At 36.2% G+C, this 12742-nt stretch overlaps 1 protein-coding gene across 4 annotated transcripts in view; it reads left to right on the top strand.

Annotated features, from left to right (window-relative positions):
• The window catches only part of VPS8 (VPS8 subunit of CORVET complex), a 252301-nt gene that overhangs the window by 31345 nt on the left and 208214 nt on the right, over positions 1-12742 (top strand). The window contains exons 8-13 of one of the 4 annotated variants that reach the window (XM_003894741.4): positions 566-571; positions 6318-6442; positions 7183-7269; positions 9734-9801; positions 11092-11245; positions 11349-11408. In XM_003894741.4, coding sequence (XP_003894790.3) covers positions 566-571; positions 6318-6442; positions 7183-7269; positions 9734-9801; positions 11092-11245; positions 11349-11408 — 500 coding nt within the window. The other 3 variants (XM_009201234.4, XM_021934597.2, XM_017955614.2) reach the window with 3 other exon arrangements.

The following is a 12742-nucleotide window of genomic DNA, read 5'->3' as shown; positions in this document are numbered from 1 at the left end:
GATCATAGGAGAAAGTGTAACAGGAAGAGCTATACTTGTTTAAGTACTACATGTTTCTCTTTGAAACAGAGGCCCAGGTCATTAAGATAGAAACTATTATAAGTTTCTTGAAGACTGATGTTTATTGCCTCTTCTTAAGTAATTATAGGCATATAGCTTTTAAAAAAATATGTTGGTACTTACCTTATACAGAGTCTCAAAAGTTCAAATCTTAATAAAGATGTTTCCCCATCCCAGGGCCCTTAGTTTTCCTCTTTTTTTTTGGTTGTTAGTGTACTTTAGTAGATTATCTTTTTGAAATTGTTTTTGTATTTATCTCACTTAAACATGGATTTACTTACTTTGCTATAATGGGAGTATTATGGATTTTTTTCCCCATAACCATAGCTGAGCATAATCATAAATGCTAGAGACATCACTTAATCACATTTAGTATCATTCCCACAGATAACTAAAGCTTGTCACGTATATTCTTGAAATTTTTTACCTGCCTTTTCTTCGAACTTTTGAACTGATTTCTTGCTTTTCTTTCTCTCTCTTGATCTTTTCTTCATGGATTCAAAAGGAAAAGGTATAGTAAGTAATTTTAGTTTGCATGAATGATTTCTTTTCTTTTGGCCTTTTTAGTGTTAGAAGAATGCTACCAATTATAGTCAGTGTCCTCTTATGAAATGCTTATTGGAAAAAAACCAGCTAATTGAAAAATTAGTTAAGCGGGAAATTGTGAAAAACTATAAGTATATATATATACCTTCAGTGTTTTAACTGAAAATACATAAATTTTCATTTTTCCTTGATCTTTTGTTGTAGTCCCAAACTTTTTCTTTGAGTTTGTATTTGCCACTTGGAGTCCTGAAGTATCTTTTTTGGCGTAAACTTTATCATTAATGGGTCATGCAAAATTTGCCATTTTAAGTTTTAAAAATGAGGTAAAAGCTTAAGCACCTGTGAATCAATCATTGCATGCAAAATCCTGTTATATTATGAACACCTTATTTTGTGACAGTTTTGTAAAGAAACTCATCTTTACCAAGTTTTTCTAAACCATCCATTTAATGTTCATGGAAACAACAGCTCTTTCTTTTTCACTCTGTTTCATTAGTTTATTTACTGTTTAAGTTTTAAAGTACAGTAACATTACAGTGGCATGAACAGGCTTGGGAATGAACACAGCTGACTCATAGTAAGCATCAGCATTCTGGAAGATATCCAACTAGCCATGGGGATTCAGTATGCCCTGGCTTCAGTCAGTAAGCCTTACAGAGGGAAGGAGAACTTGAATTCTGTGAGTTGGTTTGATGGAGGTCAGGTAAAAGTGCTTCTGTTGTTTTATGATCATTGATGAAAAATGTTTCCTGATTAGATCTTTTCTCCCTTGATCCTAGAGAATATTTTAGTGTGAATAAAGGGTAAGAAAAGGCCAGATGTGGTGGCTCACGCTTGTAATCCCAGCACTTTGGGAGGCCAAGGTGGGCGGATCATTTGAAGTCAGGAGTTCAAGACCAGCCTGGCCAACATAGTGAAACCCATCTCTACTAAAAATACAAAAATTAGCCAGATGTGGTGACATATGCCTGTAATCCCAGCTACTTGGGAGACTGAGGCAAGAGAATTGCTTGAACACAGGAGGCGGAGGCTGCAGTGAACCGAGATGGTGCCAGCCTGGGTGACGGAGTGAGACTGTCAAAAAAAAAAGGGATAAGAAAAGAGTAGCATTAAAGAATAGTGAATATTGGCCAATAAAGGTAGAGTTCCACACACACAATTAAATTGGATTCCTGCTAGGATGTAGGTATTTCCTTCTTTGATAGTCTTTAGAACTAATTAAAACTAATTGAGGGTAAAGAAATAGAAGATTGGGCTAATTTTGGTATATGGAAAGAGTTAACAGAAATTCTTGAAGTATGTTCAAATTTAGATTTTAGGGCTATTACAGACTTTGTACATTATTTGAGACTTTTCTTTGCTATTCAGCATGTTATTCTTAAGTCCAGAATATGCTGAGGAGATCTACTCTAAGCAAAGTGTACTTTGAAAGACATGCTAATAAAAGATACAGATATAATTCAGGGCAATGCTAAATAGATGTGCTGTTTGTGATATTTGGCCTTCAAGTTATCTAAATTAATTGGGAAGCTATATTACTGTCATAAACAATAATTCCTTGCATTTGTGCCATTTGATGATTTTCTAATTTTTCATAGGCAAAACTCTTTGTCGACTCAGTGAAGTTTATAAGAAAGGTGATAGTCTCATTTCATATTTCTTGCCAGGGTAACCATTATTAAGACCCACTGCAATTTTTTTAAAACACAAATTTGACAGTACTAATCAAAGATACCTTTATATGACTTTGAAATGAAATTAGATATACTGTTAATTTAATAACTTTTTCCAACTGTAAACAAAGGAGACTTCAGAGAGGAGGAGGAGAATAGAAGTTTTCCTTCTAAATTCATGAAATCAAGAGTAATCTGGAGTGGCTCTCATTTTCACCTTCTGTCCAGGTCATTTTGTTCTTTACATGTATCCATGGAATTTAAGTGTTTTGAAGAGGTTTTATGTTTATTTTGCTCAAATACCATTTCCCAGAATTGTCCAGAATTTTCTGGACTACAGAATGTTTAGTTACTCTAGCAGGAGAAACCTCTTCAATAAGACTGCTTTCTTCTTTCCACAGAAAGTCTACCTTTTCTGAATTTAGTCTAGATTATATAACAGCAAGTTTGTTAAAATGGTACTATAAGGATAGAATGTATGAAGAGGAGTGGCCAGCTACGGTGGCTCAGCCTGTAATCCCAGCACTTTGGGAGGCTGAGGTGGGCGGATCACGTAAGATCGGGAGTTCGAGACCAACCTGACTAACATGGAGAAACCCCGTCTCTACTAAAAGTACAAAATTAGCCGGGTGTGTTGACGCATGCCTGTGATCCCAGCTACTTGGAGGCTGAGGCAGGAGAATAGCTTGAACCCGGGAGGTGGAGGTTGCTATGAGCTGAGATCATGCCATTGCACTCCAGCCTGGGCAACAAGAGTGAAACTCCATCTCAAAAAAAAAAAAAAAAAAACAAAAACGAATGTATGAAGATAGTAATAAGAGTTTGATAAATATCTTTATGGAGTCAAAGTAGATTACATTTGTTACACTGTCCATCATGTCTCTCACCATCCCTGCTGTTTTTTTAAAATGTATATATGATTGTAATCTATAGATTAGTTTGTGATGAGCACTTAATACTATTCAAGGGACACTGAATTGGTTCCTTGGTGCATTATCTTACTTTACTAATTTATTCCTCTTAGCAACACAGTGAGATAATGGGCATTTTCTACATTTTACAGATGAAGATAGGGAGGCTAAGTGAATTTAAGTAACGTTCCTAAAATTACCAAGACATGCTGTAGTTGTAAGGCTCGTAACTATCCGTGGGGTAGGGGTGGAATTAAAATCCAGGTGTCTGGTTTCATAGTCACGATACCTTCTAAAGGGACATTATAAAAACAACAAATACATTGTAAAAAATCAAGAAAAAAGTTGAGAATGTTTCCATTAACAGATTTGTGGGCTGTGAATTTAATCCATATTTCAGGAATGGCTAAGATTGATAATTTACTTCCCTGTCTTAGCTAGTTGATGGTATGTGGGAACAGCAGTCAGGAAGGCATGGTCATGTTTGGTTTTTAATCTGGAAGTTATGTCCTTTTCCTTCCCTCATTTCATCCATTGCCACTCTTTTCTATTTCCTCTTCATGGTACCCTTACTCTCTTTGTTATCATATCCTCAGTTCTCCTGTTCATACTTCCTGTGCCTGAAATAGTCTGATATAAAGTGTGAACATTGTTAAATTAGAAAGTAGTAGTGAGAGTCTTTACGTATTGGTGAATCAGAACTCTGTGAAGTTTGGATCTCAAAGCAGGGACTACGGAGGATCTTGGTAGTATGCTGCTTAGACATCGCTCTGTGCCTGGAAGGCAAGTGGTCCAAACTCCAGGGTATGAAATTTCATACCAACTCTATCCTTGTCCTCTTACTTTCAGTCCATCTGTTAGCTATACATGTGACCCAGAGTAGAGGTATATATGGGATACTATTGCCCAACCATCATATCATGATAGTTTGCAAATTAAGATATGTGGAAAATCCACTAACTATACAGGGTGGCTCTGATGAAATAAGGATCATGCAAAACATTAAGTAGGTAGTTTTGGAAGAGCAAAATAAAATGTGATGTTATATTTAGAGTCAGGAAAATTATCGAATAAAGGGAAGTTTTATAATTTGGATTAAATCAAGGAAGGGTGAAAAAATTTTAAGGGGGAGAACAGTCAGGATGTATTGAAAAATATCTGTAGTTGTAAAACTCTAGATGTGAATAAAGACAGTAACTTTTAAAATACATCAGACCCTGTATATTTATGAGTTTTATTCCTTTTCAATGTTCACCTTGGAAAGCTAAAATCCAAAATGAGTGAAAAAAATCAAGTATGTTCTGTGTGCTATGTAGTTACACTCATTGTTTCAGAACTCTTTTTTGGGAAGGGGGGATTTCTATTTAAGTCTGTTTGTGAGCACAGAAAAATACTCTTACAGTATTCACTTTGAATGGACAAAAGGACTGACCTCATATTATTCCTTAGACCTGAGAATGAATGACTGTGTCTGATAACTAGATTTACTCTTATAGAAGGAGAATTGGCAAATGTGAAAGCTTTTCAGATGATTGTCAGATGCCTTCTAAGCACAAGGCATTAAGCAAGGTACTTTGGGAGTGTTAATTCAGCCATGATCTTAGCCCTCAGAGAGGTCATAGTGTAATAGGGGAAGTAAGACATACCCCCAAATTTGCATGTAGATAATTAAGAGAGGCACAAACAGTGCTGGGGAAGTTGAGAAAACTCCAGGTTGTGGAAATATGGTGTTTTTTGCTTTTTTCTAAATAGTTATATTTTGTAGGCATGCCTTCTGACATTTAAATTTTTAATTTCATTGTTTTCAAGTGTGTATAATAATGAACTCTAGACACAATAAACATTGCCTAGGAGAAACCCTAGAGAAATTTCTATTAATTATTAGATAGCAGAATTTAATAAATATTTGAGTGCCTCCTGGAGAAATCAGAGGTGATTAAGGCAAGATCCTCGCCCTTATCAAACTTAATCTAATAGATATTTGAATTACTTGCTTTTAGCTTTTTGTTGTTGTTTTTTGAGACAGAGTCTTGCTCTGTCGCCCAGGCTGGAATGCAGTGGCATGATCTCGGTTCACTGCAACCTTTGCCTGCTGGGTTCAAGTGATTCTCCTGCCTCAGCCTCCCGAGTAGCTGGAATTACAGGCGCCCACCACCACACCCAGCTATATTTTTTATATTAGTGGAGATGGGGTTTCACTGTGTTGGCCAGGCTGGTCTCGAACTTCTGACCTCAAGTGACCCTTCCTTCCTCAGCCTCCCAAAGTGCTGGGGTTACAGGTGTGAGCCACCATGCCCAGCCACTTTTAGCATATCAAATTTTGATGTTTGAAATAATTTTCTGAAGTCGTTTAAATGTTTACTCTGTAATTTGCACTGTTAATTTGCTTAGTAAATTTTCTTTATGGATAATATAAATGTAAATTTCAGCCAAATTCTAAATTAAATTTCTTGAGTTTTGAAGTTTTGTAGTTATTTTAAAAGACGATGGTATTCCCCATAACTTTGCATCTTAAAAATAGCAAGAAATACAATTCTAGGATGAGACAGATGACGGTTTGTTTAAGGAGATACAGATTTCATATGGATTTTTTTGGCTTATCGTTAGCATTTTATATTATGCTTTCTTGTAGATCTTTTTTTTTCTGTATTCTTTTTTTTGAGACCGAGTCTCACTCTGTTGCGCAGGCTGGAGTGCACTGGTATGATCTCAGCTGACTGCGACCTCTGCCTCCCGAGTTTAAGTGATTCTCGTGCCTCTCGAGTAGCTGGGACTACAGGCGTGAGCCACCATGCCCAGCTAATTTTTGTATTTTTAGTAGAGATGGGGTTTTACCATGTTGGCCAGGCTGGTCTCGAACTCCTGACCTCAGGTGATCCACTCACCTTGGCCTTCCAAAGTGCTGGGATTACAGGCATGAGCCACCACGCCGGCCTTTTTTTTTTCTGTATAATTCAATGCCCAGCATCTGCTAGTTGCCCAGTAAATAGATTTAAAAATGAATGTGACTTCATTGTCTGCTGCTTTTGATTCTTGTCACTTCCCAAGTCTTTGAAAGCATGCCTGTACTAGATGTATTCACACTCTTGCATTTCTTTCACTTGACTTTAAAAACTGCTTTCTTTAGATCAGAATCAAGCTTTGCGACTCTGTCTGGGTAGCACTAGTGTTGGAGGTCAGTATGGCGCTATCTCTGCCCTCAGTATCAACAATGATTGCTCAAGACTTCTTTGTGGCTTTGCTAAAGGACAGGTAAGATATGAACTTCCTTTAATTCATAAGACAATGTTAAAATAAGATCAATTAAAAAAAACTAATATCTTAGATCAAAGACCACAAAATATGTGTTATGAAGTAATATGTTTGTAGAGCTAACCAGAGATTGCTGAATCTGATTTTTGTCTTGTTCAAAATTTTACTTAATTGTTATCAACTGACCCAGAGTCTGTAATTTTTTTATATCCTAGTTCATGTGTCTATTTGGGTAAATAATTTTTGTAAACCAACCAGGGGTGTTATATAAAATGTACTTCCTTACAGTCATGTAAATAATGGAGGCTGCTTTTTAGAAAGATTCTGCATTCCTGGATGATGATTTTTGCATTTTTTTTCTACTTCTGAAACTGGCAATAGGTTAAGGTTTTTTTCATCTTCCGATTTGTACATCCCTAGCTAGTTTGGCAGTAAGGCCTTCCTATACTTTTTACCAGTGCTGAACAGATTGACTTATTAGAGAAATATCTTTTGTCTCTCAGTATGAGAACATTTAAAATCTAAAGGGAAAAGTAGGATGGACAGGATGGGGGTAAATGAAGATCGAATAAAGGCTCAGTGCTTTAATGGATCTGCAACCTTTAGGTATGTTTTAACTTTATAGTTCTTTGCCTGCAATGTTTATAGTCAAGGAATAGATTATCCCAACCAGAAGACAGGATACTTAAGTCCAAAAAAGAGTAATAAATTTGTTTTTAAAGCACTTAGTTGTCTTATAGATCACCATGTGGGATTTGGCCAGTGGAAAACTTCTAAGATCAATAACAGATGCTCATCCTCCAGGAACAGCAATATTGCATATTAAGGTAATAGCTTTATTTTCTTTTTCTAATAATTTTTTTATTATGCCTTTGTATTTATTTTAAAGTAAATTTCTCTATATTGATAATCAGAGTCCAAAAAATGTATTTAACATGAAGCTGAACATTACCTCATAAACAGAATCCATAACATTGAGCTGTCTTTTATTTGACTAGCCCAACATGATGTTTTTCCAGGTTAAAACTGGAGATGGGCTGGTATGGAAATATTCAGCTTCAAGTTGCACTGAAGTCTAATAGATATAGCGGCAAAAAGGGCAAATTGATGTGTTGCTAGACTAGAGTTTGGCAGTAAAGACAGGCAGCTCCCTGCTAAAACTCATATGGAACTCTTAAAAAGTCTTTTTACCTTTGTTTAGTTCATCCAAATTTTATTGCTGAGGTGGTGTGCTCTGTCACCCTTTTTTGGGAGTTGCCTGAGGTTTAAGGCACAGATTGTGAAAGAACCAAGGTTTGGATTATGTTTAGAAATGAATCTGTTGGTTTATTTTCTTTCAGGCCTCTAAAGGGAAAGCATTAAGATCCCAGTCTTGGCTTTCTCCTTACAGGCCTGAAAAAATAAACTGACTTAGGTAACAGATTTCATTTATAAATACAATGTGAGTGTTGATTCTTCCATGCTGTCAAGCTCATGTTCAGAAGCATAAAAGGTAAAGGATTATAACTAGAAAAGTCTAAAATCAGATCTTCTAGATTTTAATCATGTACACATTTTGTTGCTTAGCTCTGCAGAGCTCTGTCATCCCTAAGTATCCTTTTTAAAGTCTGGAAGCATCTGGAGTTTGTATGTCTGTATCTAGGTTAGTTACAAAAAGTCTTCTGTGACAGAGCAGCGTTGAAGCATTTAGTAACAATGAAAACAACCAAGACAAGTAAAAAAGTAAAAGTGGAGAGAATTTCCAGAGCATTATGGCAATATATCTTGACCTCTTTTCATATGGCTTGTGCCGACTTTTAATATGTTATAGTTGTTTGTATATAGGTCTTATCTCTCTTAGTAGATGAGCGTCTTTGAAATCACAATCTGTTTGTCATTTATTTTTGTGTTTTACTCATAGAAGCTCTCAATAAGTACTTGATTGAAGGAAAAACTAGATGGTGGTGTTTATACAAGAGCAATCCTTTTGCAGAGAAAAATATTGGGAGAAAGAATAAGAAACAGAAGAGATAAAGGCAGAGAGAAAAGAGAAGAATGCAGTTGAGATAAATAATATATAGTAGGAGCCATCGTGTTGCCTGACAATGGTGATGAAGGTGGTACATGTAGTAATAACACTGGAGTAAGATACATAGGGTTGAATATTTCTGAAGTCTTCTATTGACATCAGCCACTTGCATTTTAATACTCCTACACGTTGTTCTTCAAATTTAAGCTTGTATCTCATCAATAACAATTTGAAATTTCATTCTTTATGGGTATTTATGTGTATGTGTGTATTTATATGAATGCACTACTGTACTAATTTTTATGTACATTATAAAGCACATACACAAGAAATAGAAGATTAAACAAATACAAGTTCTGTTATTTTTCCTGCACGCCGGTGGACCATTTCATGCACATACTTAGGGTATATGCTTCTCACTCTGGCAACTGCTCATCTAGGCCGTAAGAGCAAAGTTGTGGGGCTTTTTAACTCTGCGTGTGTTTGGGTAAAGGAAGAAGAATTTTACAGTGGCCTCTAGTACCTCAGCCATCCCTGACTGAGAACCTGAGGCATGCCATTTAGGATGGTTCACCAACCTTTGAGTTTAGGGAGGATAGTCACTGTAAATGGCACAAGTTCACTTTATTCCATTTTGTGTCCTGCAACATTGACCATACTTCAGGTCACCTTAGGACTGTCTGTCATTGTGAACATTATTTATTATTCTGAGTTTTCTAAGTTAGGTAGTGATAACTGATGTATTTGCTGTGGAAGAAGATCAAGGAGGTAGCACATTTTGGGAAGAGTTGTATATGAAAAGTTAAAATGTTTTAGATACAGTGGACTTACTTTTCAGTTATTCAGAAGACATATTCAGATAAGTTTATTTCTCAGAGATACCAAGTATTTTTTAGAGTCGCTATTCTTGAAAACTGGGCAGGTGCAAATGTAACCAGAGGATTTCATTTATTTAATAATAGCAAGTTACAAAAAGTTATTGTAAGAACCCAAGTACAGAACTTTAGAATTTTTATCAATCATAGTTTGTATTTTTCTTTTATCCTGATGAAAGGTGGTTTTGCTTTTTGAAAGCCTCTGTTTTTTTTAAAGATTTTGGACCATTATTACTCTAAATAAAGGTAAGTTTGTATGTTTAGAGTAATGAGCACTAAATCTAGTTTAGGTTATTTCAAAAGCTATTAAATGTGTATATTGTAGTTTTCCAAAATTGTATAATTTTTTCCTTCTTAATACTTGACTGTTTAAAAATCTACAAGAAAATAAATTCCTTCTCTGTTTAGTTTACAGATGACCCAACTCTTGCAATTTGCAATGACAGCGGAGGCTCTGTTTTTGAATTGACATTTAAGTAAGAGACTGGTGGACATCTGTTGACAAATGAAAAGACTAGCTCTAGTTTAAATGATTTGAAATTGAACATGAGGAGGTCTAGAAAGCCCCTGTAATTGAGAGTAGACTATGATTGTGTATTACAATTAGCTGGGAAAGCTAATATTAATAGAACAAACAGAGTTCTGGGCCTGGTCCTCCCGAGTTTTATCTCAGTAGGTCTGAGTTGGGATTCTAGACTCCTATTCCCCGGGAGATTCTTATGTGCTGTCAAGCTTGGGACCACTCTTCTGGAGTAGCTCACTAATTTTGGTTTAGGCTCAAGGCCCAGTTGATTATAATCAAAATGGGCAGGTGTAAACAGGTTTTTAATTATCTTAGAATTGCCATGTTTGCTCTTTAAGAGCAAAGACTGTATAGACATATCAAAGAGCGTTTAGGAAGCAGAGTTTTTTGAAAAGTAGAACATAATATTCATTGTGTATTATGTTTTCATAAGTTCTCCAAGATTGACAACTATCTTTGTTTCTTGTGTTTCTCATAGCTTCTAACAATGCTAAGCACAAAGTAATTTCTGAAAAAAACATACTTCTTATTCAGTTAATGTTTATTGAGCATCTCCTATGTGTAGGTATTTATCTAGACCCCAGAGTTTTAACTGTGAACCAAGCAAAGTTTCTGCTCTAAGAGAACTTAGATTCTAGCTGCAGTAAGGGTAAGGAAACAGCAAACCAGCACATAAATGAAATCACTTCAGATGGGTCTAAGTACTGCGAAGAAAACAAGACAGGGGATAACTCTAGATTGCACTTAAGGATGATTCTGGAATGCCTTTCTCAGAAGGAGCAACATCTGGAAAAATACCTGAATGGTGAGCCAGTCAACATATGCACAGATCTGAGGGAAATATTCCAGGCAGAGAACATTCAGACACAAAGGCTTTGAGGTGGCCACAAACTTGGCCTGCTAGAGCGATTGAAGAAAGCAGGCATGGGTTGAGTGTGACTTTGTCAGGAACACAATAGTGGGAGAGGAGTGAAGGGAGGAGCCAGATCATATGCTTTTAAGACATGGGAAAGAGTTTGGATTTTATTTTTTATGTACAATAGCAAGCCAGTAGACTGTTTTTGGCAGAAAAATAAACGAATCTGACTTGTATAATAAAAAGATCATGCTGCAGTCCTGTGGAGCTTGGATTGTTGGGGGTTAAGAATAGGAGGTAGGAGGCTATTAAAGTAGGCCAAGCAAGAGATAGTAGTGCCTTGAATCTTTGCTAAATTGATTCTGAATTTTCTAATTACATTTTCAGGAGAGTGATGGGAGTGAGAACCTGTGAATCTAGATGTCTGTTCAGTGGTTCCAAGGGTGAAGTCTGCTGTATTGAGCCTCTGCATTCTAAGCCTGAGTTGAAAGATCATCCCATCACACAGTTTTCATTATTGGCCATGGCATCCTTAACAAAAGTAAGTGCATTTAGAAGTTAAAACTCAGAACTTTTAGAAACTTTGAATACCAAATATTTGAAAATTACAAGGTCAATATTGAAAACATATTTTTCTCTTAAAGATACTGGTCATTGGATTGAAACCATCCTTGAAAGTATGGATGACTTTTCCCTATGGCCGGGTAAGTCCCTCCATCTTATTGGCCAAAGGAAGGACCATGTCAGGAGGTTGAGAGAGATGACTTGCAAGGGGTGAATTCTATGAGATTGTCAGAAAACTAGACAGGATGAAAGTCAGTACTCCAGAGATCGTTGGCTGGACTTGCCTTAAGGTGATCAAAGCATTATAAGCTGATGACCAGCACAGTGTCCTAGGGATCATGAGATCTTGTACTTTTCTACATTTATCGCTTTAAGCTTTTCTCTCATAGACAGCATACAGTTGGCTTTTGTTCTTAACCTCAACTTGACCGTCTCTGTATATTGCTGTCCTGGCACTCTGTGGTCACACCTAACTTCATGCATTGGAATTTCCTACTTCATTCAGTGTCCTTCTGAGGGCAAGAAAATTCCCTTACCAGATTTAAAGTTGAAGGATAAGTTGATTTATTGAGTCCAAGCCTTGATTTTCAGTGTTTAAAAGATACTTATTTTTACATGGCTGCTGTGCTGAGACAGGCTTATACTCACTGTCTGCAGCTTTGGCACTGAACTGTGGATAGAGTAGACCCCACTGTCATATGTGCTGTAGATTGCTACTACATGTGCTGTCCCTGGCTTCTGCCTCTGGTATTTTACTTTGGAGGATGATACTTCCTGGCGTGTGTTATTTATATACCAGTTTTCCCTTTCTTTTCTTCTTGGTTATTTTCAGAGTTATGATCTTCCAATGTATATATGAGGAGAGGTATTGATAGGATGGGATGGAGATTGGTGGTACAGAACTCTGGCTGGTGCAGAAAGCATCCCCTATGGTGAAGGAACTCACTTTTGTTTTCCTGTTGGTACCCTGTGTGTCTCTGGGCCCTAGGGGAAGCAGGTCTATCCTTTCAGATGGCAAAACTGGCTTAGATGGCCATTAACATTTGTTAGATTAGCTTCATTGGCAAATTCAGATTTTTTTTCATGGTAGTATGTGTTTGCTTTTTAAAAATGTTTTTATTGGTTTTTTTTTCAACATTTTATTATAAACATTTTCAAACAAAATTGAAAGAATTTTACGTTGAATACTTGTATAGCTACCATTTAAATTCTATATATAACATTTACTGCCCTTTATTACATATCTGTCCATATACCCATGCCTCTGTCCACTTATCAAATTATATTTTTTATATATTTCAAAGGAAATTTCAGAAACCAGTATTCTTTCCCCTAAATATTTAGCATACATATTATTAGCTAGAGTTTAATACTTCTTTAGGTTTTTCCTTAGGTGTAGAATCTACATACAAAGAAGTGCACAGATCTTGAGTGTACATTTGCTGAACTTTGACAAATGCGTAACACTTTTGTA

Source organism: Papio anubis, chromosome 2 (assembly GCF_008728515.1).
Source record: "Papio anubis isolate 15944 chromosome 2, Panubis1.0, whole genome shotgun sequence".
Classification (NCBI taxonomy): Eukaryota; Metazoa; Chordata; class Mammalia; order Primates; family Cercopithecidae; genus Papio; species Papio anubis.
The sequence above is the reverse complement of the archived record's forward strand: the minus strand, read 5'-3'. Positions and strand labels throughout refer to the sequence as shown.